Here is a 24,719-nt window from a genome sequence, read left to right as displayed (position 1 = left end):
AATCAAGGGGGTATTTTTAGACGACAAACAATGCTTGGGTATATTGGGAATGTATCTCCTTCCTGTCCAGCCCCAAATACAGTCAGGAAAAAAAGGACTAGATTCCTTGTTCCTGTCTTTTTTTCTGGGCAGCTTTGCCTACAGGAGGTGATTTCATTCCACCAGAGAAGGTCATAGAGATCTCATAGCTTCTCCTTTCTGTTCCACTGTGCTCTTCTGCTTTTCCCCCGTTTACTGGGCAGGAAGGGCATTACATTTCTTCCATCCTCCTGTTAGCATCCCCCCTCAGATGGATGAGACTGTCTCTCTCAGCTGCCCTGCCCCTTGTGTTTACTGAAGCCTCTCGTGGTACCTTGGAGCCAGGAGGAATTAGAGAACTGGGTTCCACAAAAGCCAGGGCCACACAGAGATGGTTCGTTCATCCTCACAGATATCTCTGCTCTCAGCAAACTCTTAGTCCGATAACAGCACGTAGTTATCTACTCTGTCAAGACGCAGGACAGGCAACTGTATGCTGTTATCGGACTAAGAGGAAAATGCTCTTCCTGAGAGTAGTTGGACGAGGTCATTTCTTTCCTGGGCAGTAGAGGTCACGGTGGTAAGAAGAGTAGTGGGTGCCGTGAATGTGGGAGGAGGGTTTCCTGGAGCAAGGGCATGCGGCTCAGATATTGGGCAAAGGATCCTTTCCTGTCCAGGGGGTTTAATGATGGGAAGGAGCTGCAGCTTATTGCTTGAACAATGATAGTCGCGAAGTCCATTGTCAGACAAGGTGGGGCCCAGGGCTAGAGCCCAGTGGATCGGTAGCCTCATCAGATAGAAGCTTGGGAAGGGAACACATCTTTGACGTGGAGGATGAGGAGGCTTAACCTCTCAGGGCACTCACCCCTTCTGGCGTCTCTCATCCAGCTCGTTCAGAGGATCAATTCCATCTATAATGCCAAGAGGGGCAAGAAGAGGTTAAAGAAGCTGTCGATGTCTAGCATTGAGACCGCATCACTGAGAGGTAAGGCGGGAAGCATTCCAACTGGCGCAGGCATTCAGGTCACCAAATCTAGCTGGGGTTTTTGAGTGTTTGAGCACACCTATACTCTTTACAGATGTAAACTCATTATGCTATTGTGTCACAGAGTGGATGCATAGAAGGGCTTAGAGGGATCTTGTAAGGTCTCTTGGTTTAAGAAGGGGTGTGTGTGTGTGTGTGTGTGTGTGTGTGTGTGTGTGTGTTAAGTCCAGCAAGATGGGGAGGCAGGGGAACCCTCTCCTCACCATGGGAAGGCGAACCCACTCCTCCACATGCATATGGTTGTTCCTATCTCTGACTGTATGTCTGGGCCTGCCTGTGGACAGCTCACTGACCCACTCACTTTAATTTATCTGGGACTACTTAACTTGATTGTTAAGAAAAGAGCAAGGTGCCAGTAGGTGGCACATGCCAGGCATTCACCTCTTCCCTGAGGCAGTTAGCTTCCTGCTGCCCCATGTCTAGGACAGACCCCTCCTTCCTCCAGTCTTGCTTGTTCACAGTAACTCCCTGTTGGTCATAGCCAGACAGGTGCTAGTAAGTGTTTAATATCCAACTCCCTCTCTCACCCCCCGCTCAAAACCCCCTTAGAAGTTTAAATTGCGTTACCAACATTTTCTCCATCGCTTTCTTAAGTCTAGATGATCAACGACAACGACAAAAATGCAAAGTCCTCATTTTGTACTATTTTTTCTGATTTCTAAGACATAAATGCTCACTCTAGCCCTTAACAATTGGCTCTTGGGAGCCAGTTTGAGATAGTTGCAGTACCCTCCTAAACAGAGCTTAGCACAGTTCCCGGCACATAGTAGGCATTTAACAGACATTTATTGACAGAGCTTAGCACAGTTCCTGGCACATAGTGGGCATTTAACAGACGTTTATTGACAGAGCTTAGCACAGTTCCCAGCACATAGTAGGCATTTAACAAACGTTTATTGACTGATAGTTGCAGTACACCCCTGAACAGAGCTTAGCACAGCATCTGACACATAGTAGGCATTTAACAAATGTTTATTGACTGACTGACAAGGAAGAACAAGAAAAAAATCCGAGTGTGGAGGGCCCGGCACAGACTCATCATCACCACTTGCATGTGCCCAGCACATGCTTGACCAGTGGGGGTTTGGGAGTATTGTGTTCATCTGGGAAGGGTGATGAAACATTGTTTCTGTTTCTTTCACAGATGAGAACAGTGAGAGTGAGAGCGATTCTGATGATCGATTTAAAGGTGAGGGGGGAGCCACTGTTACGCTTAAGCATGGTGCCAGTAGCCATTCCCTCAACTTGAAATCTACTCCTTCTCCCTTCCCTCCTGAAAGGGAACCATATGGACTCATTGGATTTGCAGTGACAAGGGACCTTAGATTAAGTCATTGGTAATTGAACCAGGACAAAGGACAAGGGTGAGAGACTAGTCCCTAATTGCCTGCTCGGAAAGACTCAATCCTAGAATCCTGAAACAGTTCTGACCCTTGTACAGAGGGATAGGGTGGCACCAGGCTCAGCCTCGTGTCCCATGGGCTCATGGCTCAGATGTCCCATGCTCGTTGGGGCTCGGGAGGCTGTGGCTAGGTAGGGAGCAGGCCAGTAGGACCATGGGTGGAAGAGAAACTACGGGGATGGACAAGAGTTAAATTCCAGGTGTTTATCATGAGAGCCTGATGTGACATAGCCAGTTCCAGATGGTTCCCTTTGACCATATTTTTATGGAAAAGTGTGACCTCTTTTTAACCCTGCCCCCATGTGCCCCTAACTTGCCACCAGTGGGATTGGAGAACCAGATGTGCCTGTCAGATTGTGCTGGGAATGTGAAGGGTCAGAAAGGGCAGAGGAGGATTACAGCCAAACCTTCCTGATGGCTAGAGAGGATCCTCAGACTCTAGAGTCAGGCCCTTCAGAGGTCTGCTGCTATTCTTCTCTCAGACAGAAGGGGAGAGTCTCATCTGGGGTGCTTATTTTCCTAAGACCTTAGCTTAGCTTTGTTAGTGCCTCCCACCTTCTCCCATCCTACTGTGTCCTCAGTGAAAACTGTAGCTCATCTTGCTTCATCATTTAAAGTAAATGGGAATTTTCTCTCTCTTCTCCTTTTTCCTATTTTTTTGTCCTTTCTTGATCCACTCCCTTTGGGGTAACCAACAAGGACAAGATAGCCTGTGGATTGCTATGGGTCTTTCTTCAGCACTAGTGAAAACTACCCACAATGAGCAAGGTTTTTTGGACAGCCAGATGGGTCCTTGTCCTATGAGAGGGTACTTAGGCCTTAGATTGGTGGGACACTCTGAATGATGGGATGGGAGGCAAAGAGCTGAAGGGATCCCAGGCATATATACAAAGACAGGCCTAAAGATAGAAGCTCCTTGGATTTCTTGGACTTTGGGCTCCAAGCACGGCTGTTGGTATGACCTTGGTTGCCATTAGAACACAAACTGGGGCGATATAGGAATGGCTAATAGCATATTTCCTGACCTACCCCCTGACTATGACCCAGTCTCTAGGGGCAGGCAGAAGGGAGGTAGTGGGAAATAAACAATCCAAGAAAGCATGGGGGAATCCCAAGGAGCTAGGCCCAACCATGATTTAGCCATGACCTCTTCTAAGAGATTATGCTGGGAGCCATCCTTCAAAGTTGAGCTCATAGAATCCTGTAGTTGCTGGGGGCCTCCAAGGTTATCTGGTCTAATCCTTACTGGAACCATAATCCTTTCTATAACATATCTGAGAGTCATCCAGCATTTGCTTGAAGGTCTCTAGTGATGAAGAACTCCCTCCCTCGCAAAGCGTCCCATTCCACTTTCGGACAACTGCCCTGCCCTCAGGAAATTTTTTGGTTTTTGTCTTATCTAATTGAGCTAATGTGTACCTCTCTTCAGCTCCTGCATTTTGCCTCTGATTCTTTTGTCTGGGGCAGAGCAGAGGAAGTCTTAAACCCTCTTCCTTGAGACAGACAACCTTCAGATATTTAAAGAATAGCCACCCCATCCTTGATTTTCCTTGTTTCCAGTCCCTCCCATGAGCCTCCGCATCATTGCTTTCAGTTCCCTGACTCTCCCAGTTGCTTTTCTGTCCACTTTAGCATATTGATGTCCTACTTTACCTGTGCGTTGCTGCCCGGACCTCAGGACAGTTCTCCAGATGTGGCCTGAGCAGGGTAGAGCGCAGCAGAACTGTCCCCTACTCGGTCCTGGAGGCCATGCTTCTGTTACTACGCACAAGACCATGACTGGCTCATCCTGAGCTCGCAATTCATGTGGGTCCTTTTTAACATGAGTAACTGATCACCTCATCTCCTTCCCACCCCAAGCCTCTATTTCTGCCGCTGATTTTTAAAATCCCAACGTGGGAGACTACATTTATCTTGCTGAGATGTCAGATCCTCCTTCTTGAGATTTTTTTTTTTGGATCCTACTCCTGCTACCTGACCCATTTGCAATCCCTCCCTCCCTTGTGTTGTCCTCAAATTTGATACTTGCATCTCTGTCACCGATCAAAACACTAAACAGGCCAGGTTCAAAACCCAACAGCGTAGCAATCCACTAACGATCGCCCTTCTGGCTGACAGTGATTGATCCATCGACTGCTACTCTTTGGATTGTGGTTCTTATGAGTTGCGTTGTCCTGGGCACAAATTATTGGTTGGTTTCTTCATCTATAAAGTGGGGGTGATAATTTGCCACCTGCCACATTGTGAGACAAGGACTTTGTAAACCTTGTTGTTGTCATTTCAGTCATGTCTGACTGTGACCCCTTTTGGAGTTTTCTTGGCAGAAATACTGCAGTGGTTTATCATTTCCTTCTCTCGCTCATTTTGCAGATGGGGAGACTGAGGCAAACTGGGTTAAATGACTTGCCCAGAGTCACACAGCTAGTAAGTGTCTGAGGCCACATTTGAACTCAGAAGATGAGTCTTCCTGACTCCAGGCCTGGCACTCTATCCAGTGAGCCTCCGTTGTAAACCTTAAAGCATTCTATAACATGTGAGCTGTTATTACTTGGATCCAGCCTGTTCCAAATTCATCTAATAAGACTGTCTATCATCCAGTCCATATTTCTCCATCTTGTTCCTAAGAATATAATGAGAGACCTTGTCGTGTCCCATGCCGAAATCCAGAAGTAGGGCATTAACATCCTGTCCACTCCAAGAAATGGCCCGACCCACTGTTGAGCTTCTCTTACTCTCAGTATAGTTTAAATACCTATTTTTATTGTACTCTTCATTTTTCTCAAGCCTCAGATCGTTCCGGGCTTTAGCGTTCCTGACATTCTTACATAGTCGTATTGATCTCTTGTGTTCATCTACAGTTACCTGTCTTTCTTTCCATTTTCTGTCTGCATCTTTAAAAAATTGGCAGTGGTCTTTCTTGCTCATCCTGGGGATGTGGGGATCCCAGATAGAACAGCTGCCTGTACTGGTCTTTACCCCTTTCACCTCTCATACCCCAAACTTGCCTCCCTGTCCCCCTTCCTACTCTTCAGAGCCTGACCTTAAGGGACCCCTAGAGCCCAGTGGTGGCTGTGCTCCTACATTGACCTGGGTAATCCCTGCCCCTCTTCCAGCTCACACCCAGCGCCTGGTCCACATCCAGTCCATGCTGAAGCGAGCGCCCAGCTACCGGACGCTAGAACTGGAGTTGATAGAATGGCAGGAGCGAGAACTGTTTGAGTACTTTGTGGTGGTATCGCTGAAGAAGAAGCCATCCAGAAACACCTACCTCCCTGAGGTCTCCTACCAGTTCCCCAAGGTGAGGCATCCCCAGCCTGGCCCAGCCCCCCTGGGCTCTCATGCTGCCTTCCAGGTACCACATCAGCCTTAAGCTGGGGAAAGAAAGGCCCCCAGCCTTGAAGATTGGGTCTGCCATTGAGATGATGGCAGCCCTGATACCTCTGCAGTATTGTCTTTGACCCTGGGGACATCTTAAAGCACCCCAACCAGTAGACTTTCCAAGGCTGGGCCAGTCTCTTCTGATCCAGTGTTTTCATGGGAGATACAGGATGCAACCAGGCCTCTTTACTACTGACAAGCTATGAGACCACAGCCCATTGACTGGCTCAGTCACCTAGAAAGGAGGAGGCATAGGACCCATCCTCCATAGGGCATAGAGCCATGCCAGCTATTAGGAGGACACCCAGGGCCCATTCCCCCATTCTGCCCCATGCAAGTGGCTCAGCATAACGTCATGGCTTCTCTTTCCATGCTGTCTTTGAAGCTGGACAGACCTACCAAGCAGATGCGGGAGGCCGAGGAGCGGCTCAAAGCCATCCCCCAGTTCTGCTTTCCTGATGCCAAGGATTGGTTTCCTGTTTCTGATTATACCAGGTAAGCCTGTCTTTGCGGATTTGGCTAGAGAAAAGTGGAGGGAAGGGTCCCTGTCTGTTGAGTCTCCCTGCAGACCTTCTTAGTAACATTTTGGGTGGTTGGCAAGGGGCTCTGCCTAGCCAGGTTCTCACCCCACTGCAGCTCCCCTCTCCTGGTACCAACTCCATACCTGGAGTCCAGGCCTGACAGGTGGGTGGAGAGGGATGGCAGCTTCTTGGCCCAATGGGGCAGATCCTCCAGTCCTCTGACCCCTCCTACAATGAGTCTCTCTGTTCCAGTGAAACCTTCTCTTTCATGCTCACGGGAGAGGATGGCAGCCGCCGGTTTGGCTACTGCAGGCGATTACTGGTGAGTATGGCCTTGTGTTGGTGGGGTTGGGAGGAAGCAAGGGGTCCAACTCCAAGATGTGAGGACACAGGGATGGGATTGTTCCCGATTTCCCAGAATAAGTAGATGTATCTATCTGGGATCCCATGGTACACAATGGAATAGTCAAAAGGAGGAGGTGGAAAACATGGTACAGAGTGCTCTCAGGAAGGCAGCCTACATCCTCTTTGGTTTCCTGCCTGAGTGGTATTTTCTGAGGGCCTTCCTAAGGGGGATATTCACCTTGTCCTAGGCCCCTGGGATGGTTCTCCTAGCTCATAAACCTTTCTGTGACCCCCTTCTCCCTGCCCCATACAGACTGCTGGAGCTTCCTGGGACTCCTGGGCTCAGGAAATTATGAAGGACACATCTCTGGTGGGCCCCAAGGACTATAGCCTGGAATTGGGGCTGGAGGGTGGCTGACTCTCCATGACTGTCAGTTCCCCTACAAATTTTTAGATTTTTTCACCCACTTTCCCCTCCCTCCATTCTGCCAGGCTTTTGAATCAACAGTAATGACTTCTTGACTCTTGCCTGGGCAGGCTGGGCTTGGTCTGGACTTGGGCCTCTGAGTAGGGCTCTCTGTTGGGTCAGGACATTATCCTAGCAATGGTGTGTGTAACAAGTGTCAGCATCAGACTCTCTGGCTTTAGAAGTCACCTGGGCTCCCCACTTTTGCTTCCTCTATTCACCCTGGTTTGGGTTGTTCCATGATTCTTGCTGTCAGAAGTTTGGCCAGTGGCACTGTGAACTGAGGGAGGGCAGAACAGTTTTTCCTCTGAGGTCTTAGGAAGAGATATTGCCTCCATGGGGAAGGCTTTGGGGGTTAATTGGGAGAGGAAAACCCCTGCCCGTTAGCTCTTACTCTGCCCGGGAAATGGATGGAGGCTGTGACCAAGGGACACCAGGAGGGAAGGCTCTGTGTTGTTTGGGACAGACCACTTTGTTTCATCTTAACAGTGTTCAGGAGATGGGGAACACTGTTCCCAAGAGCTGTTATGGGGTGGGGGGAATGGCTTCCCAAGCTGCTGGCCAACAAGGACACCTTTAGCTTGGTTTGTCCACCAATCAACAAGCATTTACTATGTGTCAGATCCAGGGCTGGGCACTGGGGATATGAATCAGACCCTGCCCTCAGGAAGCTTATGCTGTATCAGAAATGTTATGTGGATACCCGAGACCTGGTAGGAGAGAGAATGCCTTGGCTCATGCTAGGCTGGGGGGCCATGAGGTAACACTGAGTCAGTGGCTGGTCAGGGAGAACTCTAGGCTGAGGACAGGGGAGTTATATAGAGGGCTGGCTGAGAAATAAATTGGACTAAAGACCTGATGGGAGTGATGCAGGGTGTAGGGTAGAGAACAGGCAGGGCTTGCTGGGAGCCCGCAACCTCCCTGGGGGTCTGGGGAGTATTCTCCAAGCTCGTCGAGGCTTGAGTGTGGAGCGACTTTTGTTCCTGGTCTCACAGCTGCCCTGGGAGGGAACAGCGTGTTTGTGCTGGCCTGCAGAGAGACGGCCCAGCCTGGGCCCGAGCCAAGGGGGCTGGCACCAGATCGGCATTCCTTCAGATTGGACACAATGATTTTAACCCAAATCCCACATACTTGATTTAATCACTCAGGGCTTTTTTTGGGGGGGGTGGTGAAGAGAAAAGCGGGGGGAGTAGCGAGAGAAAAGAGTTAGTTTCATGCCTAATATGGACAAAAAAAAAGGATTCCATCCTCTTTCTGGAGCTCTGACGTGTGGCCAGCAGGTCTGAATCCTGAAATAGCCCCATCTGCATTTGCTTAGCAGCCAACGCCAGAGTCCTGGAGCTAGTAGGCAGGGTCTGCACCTGCTGCTCCTCCCCCTGCCCCCCAAGTCTGCCTGCCCAATCCTCTGGTACCCCTGGAGCCCCTGTGTCTGAACCCAGTAACCTAGGACAAGGCAGCTTGTATCACTGCTGAGCTTTTTGTAGGGCCTTCTCTCCTGAGTGGGGAGGGGGATGGATGGATGGATGGACTGTCAGAGCTGGCTTCTCACTCCCTTTTTCTCTCTCCTCAGCTCCCTTTCCCACTGCAGCCTTCTCCTTTCCTCTTGCTTCTTGTCTTCCTCTCTGCCTTTCCCCCCAATTCTGCCTCATCATGTCTCCCTCCACTCTCCCCAGAACAGCAGGTAGAGAGATTGGATAAGGGGCCACAGGCTGCTTCCCCTTTTTGACAGGTTGCCTGACTCAGTGAGTGTCTGCTGCCTCAGACCCTCTTGCCCCTACCATGGTCCTCAGGCTCCCACACCTAGGGCAGGGCAGGGGGGAGTGTGAACCTCCAAGTCGCCCTCCAGTGAGTCCTTGGTCCTCTATCCTTTATATTGGTCCCAGAGTGGACCATTGGTCTGTGTTCTTCTGAGGATGTGGGGTGGGTGGGAAATGTCTGCTGTGGGGGTGGGGGAATGCCTCTGGAGTTATGGCAGAAAGGGGAGTGCAGGGCAGATAAAATGGGGTCACCCAGAACTTTGGAGGACTCGAATCATTAAAATGAGGGAAAGCCAATCGGAGAATGGAAGAATGCTTTTGATTCCTGGCCCTTCCTGTGGGGTCTGGTTAGTGCTGGATGCTCCCTCTGGGGGTGGGAGAGGGATTGGGAAATGTGTCTCCAGTGGGAACCCCGATGCCCTGGGCTCTGTGAGGATGAACCCAGACGTTAACTGCCTGCTCCTTCTGTGTCTCTGCCTTATTCTCTCCGCTGACTCGTCTCTGTGTCTCAGCCAAGTGGAAAAGGGCCTCGCCTCCCTGAGGTGTACTGCGTCATCAGCCGCCTCGGCTGCTTCGGCTTGTTTTCCAAGGTAAGGGGGGGATCCCAGGTTATTCAGGGAGCCCCTTCCAGGGATCCTCCTGGACTCACCAGTTTGCCAGATTCTCTTAGAAGGTCAGCATTGGTTTTAGAGGAAACATGATGGGATGTCAGGTGCTGGGACCTGGATTTGAAGCCAATCACTAGCCATGGGACTGTGGTCAGGTAGAATGGGGATACTGATAATGGTACCACTTACCTCCCAAAATTGTTAGGCTCAAATGACAATGCATACATAAAGCACTTTGTAAACCTTAAAGTGGCATGTAAATGTTAGGGAGAAAAATGGAGAGATGTGAGTGTAATAGAGAGTGAGGAAGAGAAACATAGAGTGTCTTGGGCAGCATCTGCAGTCGACAAATGAGAAAAACATCTGTGTGTTTGGTGGGCTTGGGTGGGTGAGTACTGCCTGTCCTTCCAACCTCCCTTCCCCCCTCATTGTATCTGAAACCCAGCTCTCTACAGAATTGGTATTTCTGCCTTGGTCAGAGGCCTGTGAACCTACTAGGGACAGAGCTCAGCCTTCTGGGCTGTGGTCATATAGATGGGATACCACGGGAACCAAATGGTCCAAGGGCACAGAGCTTTATTTGGAGAGCAGGGTTTATGGTGGCTGTCATGGATGGGGAGTGTGAGTCTCGTCCACACACAGCTGGAAGGGTAGTGGTATTCTAGACTCTCTGCAGCAGTCAAGAGAACCATCATCCCTGGGAGTAGATCAGTCTAGTTTGGCTACCCAGTACTTTTAGCCTTTGCCATGCCCCTGGAGGAGGGAAGGAGACACGGTCCATTGATGTGATTGCCTTTCCTTGGATGGTGGGACAGATCCTTGATGAGGTGGAGCGACGTCGAGGGATCTCGGCTGCCCTGGTGTACCCCTTCATGAGAAGTCTCATGGAATCACCCTTCCCTGCTCCAGGAAAAACCATCAAAGTGAAGACCTTCCTGCCTGGTTCAGGAAATGAGGTATGACCTAGTCCTTGTGATCTCATTGGCACCCTGATCTGTGTGGTAAAACCATGCAGTTGCTGCTGAACATAAGTTGTGTCTGCAAATCTGGGAGTATCACCCCTTCTCTGTTTTGGGGATCGGGCACAATGCTGTGCAAGTCACAGGTGCTGAATACATCTTGAATGAATGGATGCTCCCCACCCTGGGGAGACAATTGTGGGAGTTGTTTGGTGGGTGCTGACTGTAGAGCAAAGCCTAGAGTGCCACCTGCCAAGGGAGCTCCGGGTCAGACCCTGTGGTCATCATGTCACAACAAAACACAAGAATATATAAACGGGACAGTACTCCTGGGGTCCCCCAGATCACCATAGCCACCCTGCCTCAGTGCCCCAGAGTCCTAACTACCAGCCTTACTTTAGCATTCTGTATCTGCAGAATAGGAAAGGGCCAGTTGCTCTTCCATCCACTGCCTGCACACAGCCTTGGCACAGGCAGGATGCTGAGATATTGCCTCTGGATGGTAGCCTTACCTGCCTATTTCTGACTGCTCTAACACTGCTCTATCCCTTGGTTGGGGCCAGCAGTGATGGCTGGTAATAATTATTGCATCAGGGAATCAGGTGGGAAACCCAAATCCATGGAGGGACGGACAGTCATGCCCCTAGGGTTTGTGATGAAGCTCCCTTAGTGTAGAGGGAAGAGATTTTGACTCATTGAGTGCATTGGTCAAGGCTCCTACCCTTTTGGGGTCTCAGTTTCCTCATCTGTCAGACAGTCCCTGCTCAACCTGCTTCCCCGGGGTTGTTGTAAGGCTCATGGAAGATAATGGATGTGGTCCCTGTTAACCAAATATTTTTGTAATTTAATGATTTCCTTGGTGTAGAGCAGATCCTGTATCCCATACGTTCTTTTTGTGAGCCTAGTCTTTTCCCTACTGCCTTACAATACTTCCAATGAGCTGTGATTTCCTCCGTATGGGTCCTTTTCCTATGCAGAGCTCCACCCTTCCAAGCCTGGGTTTAACTAGGAGCTGTGACCACCTCACTGGTCCATACTCTCTATAAATCCTCCAGGATGGATGTATCAGAGCCTTTCCTCTGGCACTTCTGAGTATCTCAGCATATCTGGGTATCTTGGTAATCCTATGTGGCATACCACAATCTGGAAAAAACTAAATGAATGAAAAACCACCATGACACCCAGTTCTATGGCTGTACCACCTACATTAGGCTATCTGTTCATTCTCAAAATGTGATCAGCTGACCTCCTGTTCCAGTCATATGTGTGTTCATTGATGAGTTTTATATCACATATTTTCATGAACAAACTGTCATTGGTGACATGCCACAACTTTCCTATACTCATCAAGTGTCTTTTCATTGGTCTTTGGGTTGTCATTTTAATTTCTCAGAGATCATGGGGTTCCAAGGGTTTATAGCCATAGAGCAACCCCAGAAGAATATTTAATGTTCCAGAAATAGGTGACTAACAGTTTGGGACCATTGAAAGTTCTGCTAGCTGCTTTCCCAAATGTGATCTGCCCTGTTCTCTTCCTTTGGTTCATTTCTGGGCCCAGCCTCTGCAATGCTTACCTAAGATATGCCTGCTGATGGGCTAATGGAGGTGAGCGACCCATGTGACTGAGTTTCCTAGTCATTTTCCAGCCATTTGGTTTTTCCAGATTGTGGTGTGCCATGATTTACAGCCATATAGGACTGCCAAGAGGATAGAAGCTCTGTGTGTGTGTATGTTAGCAATTTGTGATTATTGTGATAGACTTTGCTCCCCACTTTTCTAAAAGCGATCCAGCCCACTTGCCTCTTCTTACTTAATTCTGGGTCCATTCTTCATTTCCCATCTGCAGTACCTATTTAGGATACATATGTATACATACGCACACACACACACACATAGACACACACATATGTGTATATATATATATGCTATATAGATAGATATAGATATATCTTGTGTCTATATAACATATAATATATACACATATGTACATACATACACACATGCATACTGTGGACTACCTCAATGTGCTGCCCATCCAACTGAAAATCATATTTTGGATAACAAGCATTTTTTTTTCATCAACTTGTGGCTTTTATCTCTGGATATTTAAGTCTTTTGCACGCGTCTTATTGAGAGAGGAGTTCTTCCATTATTCCGGAACTGGGTGCAATCAACATCATGTCATCCCACAAACAGGAGTTTTAGGATCTTACCATTTATAGGGAGTCCCTTTTCCTCTTGGATGCAACCCAGCATCCTCTTTCATGGTTTTCCCCAAGAAGAATGTAAATGCCTCACGGGGAAGGACTGTTCTCATTTTTGTGATTGTATCCCCAGTGATTGGCCCAATATTAGCTACATGGCAAATGCTTAATAAGTCTTGTGAAAGTGAATTGAGTAACAATGACGGATGCTTCTGGAAAGGATGTCTATCTCCGTGTTTTATGCCGTGCTTGATATTTCATAGAGTGAAAATATCTCACTGGGTGTCCTTGTGGCTTTTCATCCACTTGGTGGTTTTTCCAGATTGTGGTGTGCCATGATTTGCAGCCATATACAGTAGCCAAGAGGGATATTGGTATTTTTAAAAAATTGTATGTGTGTGAACAGCTTGTGTTTGTTAAAAGCTCCAGATGGCTTTGTCTGTGGTTTCGTCTGTCAAAGTATCTTGTGTAGTCTTGAGATATTGCATGGAAGACAATATTAGGAGAGAAACTCTTAAGGCCACATTTTGTTCTACCAAGTCAAAAACCTTTTTTTTTTTAAAAAAAAAAAAACCTCAATAAGCAATAAACACAAGAGCGATCTTGTATTTTCTATGCCATTCAATCACTTGTGTGACTGAAGTGATCTGCCTGAAAATCACGGGACCCCACAGTGTCCAAAGCCCTGAAACTGCCAATTACCCAAAAGGTGAAGGAGAGAAGGCTGGTGGGTATAAGCCAGCTATGGTGTATCATCATCTCCAATGGTTGAAATTCACCAAGTGGCATAAGAGATGTCATCCAGGAAATGATGTGGGGCTGGTGAAGGAGGTGAGCCACTCACCCAGCAGGGAATGGCAGGTAACAACCTGAGAGCACCCCTGTTACCCATGAAATCTTAAAAGATTTAAAAGAAAGGCCTCTGGCACTTTGGGTAGATCCTCCATGGGATTGGTGGGAGGCCATGGACAAGAAGCCAAGTCATCAAACATTACTAATTGCCTCCTGTTTGCCCAGCACTGTGTTTAGTGCTGGATGTGAGGGTGTAGAGAGGTTGTGATCTGCACTCTGGGAGGACATACCCACTTCTGTGAGATCACAGATTGATTGAAATCATTTTTCCCCCAGTGTGGTGGTCAGTCTGACCTCTTTTTTACAGATTTCATTAAGGAGCCTTTATAGCATTCCACAGCCCAAGGTGTTCTTCTTATCACCCTTTGCTGAGTTCTCTGGAGAGCTTCCCATTTATCTTGCCCAGGCTAGAGTAGACTGACCAGCAGATGCCGGTGCCTGGACCCTGAGAGTAGCTTCTGTGAAAGGTGGGGTCCCTGCCCTCAGATACCTGATTCCTATGGTCTCATGCCTATAGTAAATTCCCCTCACCCACCCATCCCTAACCCCTCCACTGGCTCTCTGGAGAAGGATCTCCCATGAGGAAGAAGGAGTACCCCCTGGGTAGTAGCGCCAACTTTGGGCATAGCTACCTCCTGAGAAGTGTTTGAGACTCAGGGATCAGCATGGCGAGGGCACCTGTGCTGTGCTCTGGGAGATGGCCAGTGTCCCGGCTGCAGCCTTCATCCCTCCATCCCTTCCTGACAAGGGAACCAGGACTAAATTCATCACAGCTTGCTTGGTGTTTTCTGTCATTCCCCATGCTGTAACTCTAACATCGTGGCCTCCAGGGATTAAGATGAGGGTGGCAGAGGTTACCTAAAGCAACTACTTCACAGTTTAAAAGGGTGAAAGGCATTGGCATGGGAGAGCCTGGATTACCTTTCCTATTAAGAAGAGGAGATGCCTGGAATTGTTAGCTGTGGCCCCCACCTACAGGCAGAGAGATAGATAACACAGTCTTTGTAGTATCGTTGTAACCTTGATTATAAAGGGCCATCTGGGCAGGGCAGACTCCATCTAGGTCCAGCACCTCTGCCTGGAGAACTAGGAGATAGTGATCAGACAGCTGGAACAGCAATGTTCTCAGGGCATCATGGGGCAAATTCTAAAGTTCCTTCATGCTTTCCTACCCTATGAATGAGGAGTTTGGGTGGACCTCTCCTGACCGGTCCAGTGGTAGACAGTTGGATACACTGGGGTAACCTTTTTCTCCTTCCCTTCCCTGCTTCCAGAAGCTTGCTCTTCCTTCTTTCCTTCCTTTAATCATTCCCTTCTTTCTTCTCTCCCTCTCTCTATCTTTCCCTCCTTTGAATTTGGCCAAGAGAGAAAGCGAAGGTATTTATTTGTGACTATTTTGGGTACTGGACTTAGAAAGAAGGGGAGGGCCTGGGATCGTGTGAGAGTATTGGTTCCCAGGTAGAGGGATTGGGGGTGGATTCAGGTCTGGAAAGAGCCACCTTCCACCCCTTGCCCCTCATCCCCATGGCTCACCCTCTCCCTCTGCCTGGCTCCCTGTAGGTACTGGAGCTGCGGCGGCCCATGGACTCGCGCCTAGAGCATGTAGACTTTGAGTGTCTGTTCACCTGCCTCAGCGTGCGCCAGCTCATCCGTATCTTCGCCTCGCTGTTATTGGAGCGCCGCGTCATCTTTGTTGCTGATAAGCTCAGGTAGGGCCAGGAGGAAGTGGTGGGGATCTGGGAGGGAGGGAGAGAGGGAAGAGGGAAGGTAGGAAGGAAAGCAAACTTGCCCATCCCTCCAGAGGAGCCAGGGTTTTCCCATTTGCCTTTCCTGGGGATTCTCCTCCCTGTGACCTTGAGTCTCATTGCTGGAGCATCACATAAGTGTTTCTGGGAATGTGTCTCTTGTGAACATCCAGGTTTAGTGTTTTGGCAGTGCCCAGGCTGGACAGTGAATTGTGAACAGCTTAGAGCTATACATAGTCTTAAGAGGGAAGGAGGTTATTAAGGAATTGGGTGCATTAAGGTTTAGGTGAGTCCTAGAAGTCTTCATTTGAGTTACAAAAATCACAGAAGCTCAGAATTGGAAGGAACATGAGAGGCTACCTGGCCCCACTCAAATGTGATGAAGAATTGCTTTTACATCACCAGCAAATGAACTCAATTTCTTCTGACAGACTTCCAAGTGGCACTGTTCTCGTCTGGTTCTCCTGCCTGATGGCACCTTCTCAGTCTCTCTTGCTCATTTAGTGGGTGTCTCCAAAGGCTCCATCCTGGGCCCTTTTCTCTTCTTCCTCTATACTATTATCTTACTTAGTGATCTCATCAGCTCCCAAAGTCAATTATCATCTCTATGCTGATAAATCTGCATATATTTGTATATCCAGCCCTAATCTCTCCCTTCCCCTCTAGTCTTGCATCACCAAATTCCTTCGTATAACTTGAATTGTAATGTTTCACTGGCATCTCACACTCAACACGTCCAAAAAAGAATTCATTCTTTTTCTCCCCAAACCTTCCTCTTTTCCCAAATTTTCAGTTACTCTCAGAGGCACCACCAATACACCAGTCACCCAGGTTCAATGCCATTATCGATTCCTTGCTCACACTCACCTCATATACCTAATCTATTGCCAAGGGGTACCATTTCTACCTTTGTAATATCTTATATCTGGGCTGTCCAACCTTAGGTTTTTATTGAAAAAATAGACAATATATTTTGATTTGCCATTTTATTGAGAGCTCTGTGGTAGCTTCCTTTACTAAAGCATTTATGTAAATTTCTACGCTTGTAGGCAGGCCACATAAATCACACTGTGGGCCACATGTGGCCTGAGGGCCACATTTTGGACAGCCCTGTCTTACACATATGTCCCCTTCTTTCCGGTTACATAGCCACTCTTCTGGGGCAGGCCTTCACTACCTCTTGCCCGGACTATTACAACAGATTTTGGTTGGTTTTTCCCTGTCTCAAGACAATTATCATGTTTCCCTTCAGTCTTCTTTTCTCTAGGCTAAAACATTCCCATTTTCTTTAATCAGAGATTTCATGCATGATCTCGAGGCCTTCCACCATCCTGGTCATTCTTGTCTGGATGTGGGCCATCTTTTCATTAGCCTCTCCAAAATGCGGTGGCCAGAATTGAACCTCATAGTCCTGAGGAAGTCTGACGAGGGCGTGGTACCCCAGTACAGTCACGGCCCTGGACGCTGCGCCTCTCTTAAATGTAGCTGAGGATTAGTCTAGCTTTTTGGACTCATGCATCTCACACACTTTGAGCTGGTTGTCAATGAAAACTCTCACATCTTTTTTCTTTTCACAGAACTGTTACCTAGCTATAACTTTTGCTCATCCTGAAGTTGACTTTTTTGGACCCCAGATTAGAACTATTACATTTAACTCTGTATTTGTTGTTGTTCAGTCATTTTGGGTCGTGTCCAACTCTTGGCAGAGATACTGGAGGGGTTTGCCATTTCTTTCTCCAGTTCATTTTTCAGATGAGGAAACTGCGGTAAGCAGGGTTAAGTGACTTGCCTAGGGTCACACAGCTACTAAGTCTCTGAGGCTGGATTTGACCTCAGCTTTTCCTGATTCTAGGTCTGGCACTTTATTCACTGAGCTACCTTTTAACTCTGTTTAAGTTAATCTTATTAAATGTAGCCCAACAATCATTCTAGCCTTTGGAAATCTTTATGGATCACGATTCTGTTCTCAAACCTAATAATTCATCCCTTTCTGATTTGTGTGATCTCTAAATTTGATAAACTCATTATCTAATCTTTCAACCAATTCACTGATAAAGATTGATGATAATATCTGACATTTATATCATATTTTGTAGTTTTCAAAACCCTTTTGTATATACTCAAATAGCAAAGATTTGCCTATGGTCACACAGCTAGTAGGTGGTGAGGCAGGATTTAAATCTCAGATCTGTCAACTGTATCTCTAGGTCTTTTTTTTTTTTTTTAACTACATCAGCAGCAGGCCAAGTACATATCTTTGAGGGTACATGATTGGAAACTTTCCTCCAAATTTATATCGGTTCATTAATGATTAATGACCCAGACATTTAGCTAGTTCCAAATCTACCTAAGATTATGATCATCACTTATCCCACATTATTCCATCTTGTTCATGATGATGGCATGAGAGACTGTCAGATGCTTTGCTGAAATCTAAATATATGATGCTTATATCATTTACCTTATTTTCTAGTTTGGTAAGGCTGTCAAAAAATGAGATCATGTTAATGTGGCATGATCTGTTCCTGAGGAAGCTGTGTGCTGGCTTTTAGTGATTTCTGCTTCCCTATCTAAATGCTCACAAACCTTTCCTTTAATAATACATCATTTTTTCAGGAATTCAACTCAAGGTCTATCATTTGAAGACTCTATCCTCTTTAAATAAAGAAAAGGGACATTTTTCCTTCTATAGTCCTGTTCTCCACATTTTGCAAAACTCACTGATAGTGTTCAAAAATCACCATCTTCCAGTTCTTTCAATCCCTGTTGAACTGAGCTTATTGGGAACAATTAGGTATTCTCATACTATCTCCTTATTTATCTTAGGTTTCAACTTCCTATTAATTATTTTTGACAGTCAGTCAGGCTGTTGTTGTGGACAAGATAGAGAGACCTGGGCTAGATGATAGGATGGTTGGATGCTAGATTTGAATATGGTTAGATGATCAGATTCAATGAGTGAGCATTAATGCCAGTACACAAAGAGATGTGTCTAGTGGTGTACCCTAGGGAATTTTTACCTTGGCCCCATACCATGTAATATTTTTTATCTTTGACTTGGATAAAAGCATAGTTGGCAAGCTAATCACTTTTTCAAGTGACAGAAAACTGGGAGGGAAAAGTAACATGTTGAATTACAAAGTCAGGTTCTCTCTATATCTGTGAATCTGTGAAATCTAGAACATGATGGAACAGCTCCACAGTAGAGTTGGACCCTAGAGGGAGATCCCACATTTGGCCCCTCAATACCCGAGTTCCACAGCTTTGAAACTTTTGAGTTTCCCAGGGGAGCTGGACACATTGCCTGGTGTCCAGAGTAAAGGACCCCAAAGAATCAAGTCTGCCCTACTGGGCTCCTTGGGGGAAAAATCCTAACCTCATGTCCAGTCATCCAGGCTTGAAGCCTTGGGGTCATCTTTGACTCTTTATTGTCCCTTGCTTGATACTGCTCCCCCACCCCCACCCTCCAATCCAGTCCATTATTTCTACTTCCACAGTGTCTCCTGCAGGCCCTGTTTTATCATGCTCTATCATTGTTCACAGTAAGGTACCTACCTGCCTACGCTTGGGGCTATGTCTACTTAGGACAAGATCTTACCTTCATCCTGCCCTCTCCATTCTGATTCTCCTTGGCTAGATCATCTTCTTCTCCCTACCATCCATGGGTGGGACTCACCCAAGGCTCTGTCCCAAAGCCTCCTCTCTCCACACTCCTTCATTGAGTGCCTTATATTTAATGTATATTTGCTGAATTGAATATCTCTTTCCATCCGCTCCAGTTATAAATAACTTGAAGGTAGGATCTATACTGTATGTATCTTTTTATATGCATGTATGTATTTGTATATATACTTTGTGATCATATTTATACATTGCCTAACGACAATGTGCCCTTGCACATAGTAGGCATTCATAGTAGGCACTTCATTGAATTTAATAGTGAGAGGCCTGTCCCTCCTCCCTCACCTCCATTCCTTTTTATGCCTCCCTCGTTCCCTGTCCAGGAAGAGGAGAATCAAGACTGCTCCTAAGAGGGTATGCCAAGGTTTTGAAAAAAAAAATTCCCCTATTTCAAAACTAACATTAGGAAATTTCCCCTACTTCTAAACCCCAATGTTTCTTATACTCTAAAGCAGTAAGTATGGTAAACTTTCCAGTAAGAAATAATTATGTTCTTTTGAATTGGCAGCCACTCAGAATCGGAGTTGCACCCATTCTGACTTTAGCTTGGCAATGAGTGGGCATTAATGGGTAGATGCCAGTACAAAAGGCAGCATCTCTAATGATGTAACTTAGGGAATTTTGACCTTGGCCCTGTGCCATTTAATATTTTTTATCTTTGACTTTGATGAAGGCCTAGTTGGGAAGCTTATCATCTTTGTAGGGGATAGGAAACTGGGAAGGACCCAGCGTCCCCATTGGGTCAGCCTTCTCTGCCACACCTGTTTCATAGGGCTCCTGCTTTGACCCAGGCATCGTTTTATGGCCCTGAAAAACTCAACCCTTAACTGTCCCCTGGCTTTTCCTTCTCTGCCCAGCCTCTGTGCCCCTCCCATCCCCTCCCCAACTTAGTATCATATCCTAGGCTCTGAATGTGGCCATTGTTTTTGCCCATGGCTTTAGGCTGCAGGTGTGAACACATTCCAAGGCTGGGGCTCCTTCCTTCTAGTGCTGGCTGGCTATGTAGGAATTCTGCTCTGTGCCAGGGCTAAGGGGCAGGAGGCCGGGGGGGGGGGGCAGGTGGCATAGAGTACACAGGATTGGGGTATGAACACCAGCTGCCCGAGAGGGTTTGGATTGTGCTGCTATTTAGTATCACAAAAAGTGTTCCCTCATCTGCTCCAATTTGGTTCATGAAGAAGCTTCTACTGGCCTGGAGGGGTCTTGGCTTTGTGGAGTACAGAAACACACCAAGGAGTGCTAGAAAAATCTCAGTATTTTAGATCGATTACTCCCATCTGCCTGGGTCCGAAGAAGAACTCTAATTTTGCCTAACACAATGCCTTATGCATAGCAGGTGATGGATAGATATTTGTTTAGGTTAATTATTTAATTGAATGGCGTAGAAGCCTGAATAAGATGTCCACTAGAGGGCCCAGCCAGCATGTTCTGGGCCTCTGTCCAGCAACAGATCCTGTAACCTTTCCCATTTGCCATTTTGTCCCATTAAAACCTGAGTGGAGATTCCTTGCACCCCTCTCCCCACCTTCCCAATACCATCCCCACAGCTGTCTGTTCCAGGAGAAGGGTCTTCAGAATCTGTAGATAGGAGTTACCAGGCAAGGCTCATGTTATAGCAGACATGGGGGCAGTGCTCAGGGGTATATAGGGATAGAAAGTGGGGCCAGCCAGGTTTGATAAAGGGCTTCATTATCCCAGACCTGCCCGGGCAAGGAGGTGACAGTGGGTGGAGTCACCTCCTGGAGGCCCTGAAGACAAGCCTCTATATGGGGTGGGGCCCTGTTGGAACTTGTACCTAGGCAAAGTCAACTCCAGAGTGTCAGCAATATGGGGAAACATTCTCTTCCCCTCTCTGATCTTGTTTCCTCTTTAAAAATGAAAGGTTTGGATTGGAATGATGTCTGTGGTCTTTTCCAGCTCCAACCTGCTTGGAGCCAGTGAATCATGGACTTTTTTCACACACCATCAGGGCACACACTCAGTCTATGTTCACCTACACTCATATTTGTTCATCTCAGCCACATGCGCAAAGCATACAATGAGAATTTCCATCGTTTTTTGTGATTAAAAAAAGCCATTGTGGGGAGGGGTTTTGAGATTGCCAAGGGAAAGAACACCAGGGAGAGAAGAGAAAGGATATTTGCCCACACTTAAGGGAAGATGGAGGATGATGAACCTTTGAAGAAGACAGAGTAGGATCACTCAGGTAGCAGGAGAACCAGAAGTCAGAAAAGCCAAGAAGTTCTGAAATGCTATATATACATTTGTTACACTTGCAGATTTGACTTTGCACACTCCTTCCCTTATTATTCCATACCCTTGTTCTGGGCTGGGCGTCTTTGGAGCACTGGTGCATGTACACATGTGTGTGCTCACTAACATGCTCCTGTCTGTTATAGAAAAAGTGTTGGGTGTGATTCAGCTTTGGGTCTTCTTGGGGATGCTAATTGATGGGGAGGCCTTACCTTACCCTAGCTGGCCTTCCTGTAATAGTTTTTTTGGGGCATCTTTTGAAGACCCTAGGCTCTCAGGAGGCTCAGTATTTATGTCCCTTTCCCCCAGGTTGGGGCTGGTGTTTTGCCTTTCTCACGCCCAACATCTTCCCCAGGCTTAGGTGCTCTATCTTTCTCCTTCTCTCTAGCACCTTGTCCAGCTGTTCCCATGCAGTGGTCGCCCTGCTCTACCCCTTCTCCTGGCAGCACACCTTCATCCCTGTCCTCCCAGCCTCCATGATCGACATTGTCTGTTGCCCCACCCCTTTTCTGGTTGGTCTGCTCTCCAGTTCCCTCCCCAAACTGAAGGAGCTGCCTGTGGAGGAGGTGGGTCCTAATGGTTGGGGAAGGAGGGTTGGGGAAAGGAAGGGGGAGGGCAAGGAAGGAGGGGAAAGGGAAGGGGAGGGCAGCTGATCTTCTTGGGTTTGACCTTGTCTGCTGTCCTTATTTCTGCTCTTGGTCCCTCTACCTACTTCTTCTGGAGTGGCATCTCTGGCCTGGGGTTGGTACCCCAAACTCACTCTGTAGGTTACTAAGCTCCGGGATGTGCATGGTGCCAGGAAGATGGCTTGGTGAGAACCTTACATTACCCTAGAATTCTCTTTTTTCCTTAGGCCCTGATGGTGAATCTGGGATCTGATCGGTTCATCCGACAGGTAAGCAAGGTGTGAGCTAGCTCATGGATGGTGGCATCTACCCTCCCACCAGCTGTTGGGTTACCGGCTTGGACCAGCCTTCAGGGCTTCCCTTAACATAGAGCTTCTTCACCTTTTTTGTGTCCTGGACCCTTTGGGTGACAGTCTTATGAAGCCTCTGAACCTCTTCTCAGAACAATGGTTTTTTTTAAATTAATTTATATTTAGTTTACAACATTCAATTCCACGCAACTTTTGAGTTTTAAATTTTCTCCTCCTCTCTCTCCTCCCTCTCCCCAAGACAGCATGCATTCTGATATAGGCTTCTACATATACATTCACATTAAACATATTTTCACATTAGTCACGTTGCAAAGAGGAATTATAACCAATGGAATGAATCACAAGAAAGAAGAAACAAAACAAAACAGAGAGAGAGCAAATAGTTTGCTTCAATCTGCATTCAGACTCCATAATTCTTTCTCTGGATGTGGATAGCATTTTCCATCATGAGCCTTTTGGAGTTATCTTAGAACCTTGCATTGCTAAGGAGAGCCGAATCCATCAAAGTTAGTCATCTCACAATTGTAGCTGTTACTGTGTACAATGTTCTCCTGGTTCTGCTCCTCTCACTCAACCTCAGTTCATATAAGTCTTTCCAGGTTTTTCTGATGTCTGCTTGCTCATCATTTCTTATAGCACAGAACCATTCCATTACATTCATATACCACAACTTGTTCAACCATTCCCCAATCGGTGGGCATCTCCTCGATTTCCAATTCTTGGCCACCACAAAAAGAGCTGCTATAAATATTATTGCACATGTGGGTCCTTTTCCCATTTGTATGATGTCTTTGGGATACAGCCCTAGAAGTGGTATTGCTGGGTCAAAGGGTATGCACATTTTTATAGCCCTTTGGGCACAGTTCAGAACAATGTTTTTAAAAGCATGAAGTAAAATACATAGGATTACAAAGGAACCCAATTATATTATAATTCAGTTCATTATTATTTAGTGAATTAGTTGTGTCCAACACTTCATGGCCCCATTTGGGGTTTTCTTGGCAAAGATACTGGAGTGGTTTGCCATATTCTTGTTCAGCTCACTTTACAGATGAGGAAACTGAGGCAAACAGAGTTAAGTGACTTGCCCAGGGTCACACAGCTAGTAAGTATCTGAGGCCAGATTTAAATTAAAGTCCTCCTGACTCTAGGCCTAGCAGTTCACCCCTTAGCTACCCAGAATTCAGATGGAAAACCAATCGACATTCACAGTTAATCCAAGGTTTAGGAACTCTGGTCCTATCCATCATATCAGCAATTCGCCACCTCACAAACAAGAGTCAGATTAGATTTGGGTTTACACTTTTTAATTCTCGGTGTTGTGGGGTTCCATTATTGGCAGCGGAAAGAAGCCTCTTAAAAGTCCCCTTCCTTCTCTAGCAGGCATCCTCTGAGGAAGAGAGGCAGCTCAGTGGTCTTCTGGACAGGGAGCCACAAGACCCCAGGTTCTAGCCCTTCCTCCACCACTTGTTAACTTGATGACCTTGGTCATATCATTTAAACTCTTGGAATCCAGATTTCTTCATCAGTAAGATAGGTCTAAGATCCCATATGAATCTACCTTCTGGTTCTCTGAAGCCAGAGTTGGAGAGTGAAGAGTCAGGATGGGTCCTCACCTGTCTGGGAGGGATCTAGCACCATGTTCTGGCCACAGAGTTTAGCAGTCTTTTCTTACTTCATTCTTGCAGATGGACGATGAGGACACCCTATTGCCTAGGAAGTTACAGGCGGCTCTGGAGCAGGCTCTGGAGCGAAAGAATGAATTAATCTCCCAGGATTCCGATAGTGACTCTGATGATGGTAAGAAGGGGGTCGGGGCTAGGGAATAGCTGAGGGGTAGAGAAAGGCCCTTTAGCCTTAATAATTACTATCCATGGCCTGTTTTGGACCAAGCCTAGTCTGTCTGATGGAAGAACAAGGGGAAAGACCTTCTTCCCAGGTCCTTCCCTTCAGACTGTAATATCCCAAGCCCAGATGCCCTCAGTTTCTCAGGGGAGAAGGGGGAATCATGGTAATTTCTCAGAGGATGTCTAGAAATGTAAGCCATCCTGGAGAATCTTCCCAGATTACACCTCTGCCTAGGTCCCCATTGAGGTCACTTACAGGGAAGCTTACTTAAATATTCGGCTTTGCATTCATTTAAATCTCTCAGATCATGTGAGTGAGGAGAGGCCTACTGGCCTTTTCATTTGGTGCTCATTGACCTGCAGAACTGTTTGTGTCCTGCCCAGGGCCTCCTTGGTGGGGAGGGGGAATACACACATGACCACGGAGGGTCTCTACTGACCAGGGGGTCAGGACCCAGCTTTGGCTTAAATGTTTCCCCTTCCCTTCCTTAAAATAGCTTTATTTTATTTTTTAAATCATGAACTTGAGGAACCAGGACATTTCAATACACAAAGATATAAAAAGGGATTCTGTATGTGAATCTGAGTTTCTAGTATGGAAAACATTTTTTAAACTATGTATTAGATGTGATAAAACCAACATTGCTTGGTTTGTTCTTGTCCCTCATTATAAATATTTCCTTCCTTCTTTTCCATATTTT

General features: G+C 46.9%; 1 protein-coding gene across 6 annotated transcripts in view; it reads left to right on the top strand.

Annotated features, from left to right (window-relative positions):
- The window catches only part of DENND2B (DENN domain containing 2B), a 207,127-nt gene that overhangs the window by 177,786 nt on the left and 4,622 nt on the right, over positions 1 to 24,719 (top strand). For all 6 annotated transcript variants that reach the window (XM_036764023.1, XM_036764020.1, XM_036764024.1 and 3 more), the window contains 11 exons: positions 907 to 1,003; positions 2,208 to 2,252; positions 5,579 to 5,763; positions 6,229 to 6,338; positions 6,617 to 6,686; positions 9,445 to 9,522; positions 10,356 to 10,496; positions 15,116 to 15,264; positions 21,623 to 21,800; positions 22,088 to 22,129; positions 23,860 to 23,971. In XM_036764023.1, the coding sequence (XP_036619918.1) occupies positions 907 to 1,003; positions 2,208 to 2,252; positions 5,579 to 5,763; positions 6,229 to 6,338; positions 6,617 to 6,686; positions 9,445 to 9,522; positions 10,356 to 10,496; positions 15,116 to 15,264; positions 21,623 to 21,800; positions 22,088 to 22,129; positions 23,860 to 23,971 (1,207 nt within the window). The remainder of the gene's footprint in view (positions 1 to 906; positions 1,004 to 2,207; positions 2,253 to 5,578; positions 5,764 to 6,228; positions 6,339 to 6,616; positions 6,687 to 9,444; positions 9,523 to 10,355; positions 10,497 to 15,115; positions 15,265 to 21,622; positions 21,801 to 22,087; positions 22,130 to 23,859; positions 23,972 to 24,719) is intronic.

The sequence above is a fragment of the Trichosurus vulpecula genome, chromosome 6 (assembly GCF_011100635.1).
Source record: "Trichosurus vulpecula isolate mTriVul1 chromosome 6, mTriVul1.pri, whole genome shotgun sequence".
NCBI lineage: Eukaryota > Metazoa > Chordata > Mammalia > Diprotodontia > Phalangeridae > Trichosurus > Trichosurus vulpecula.
Note: the sequence above shows the minus strand (reverse complement) of the source record. Positions and strands in the feature narration are given on the sequence as shown.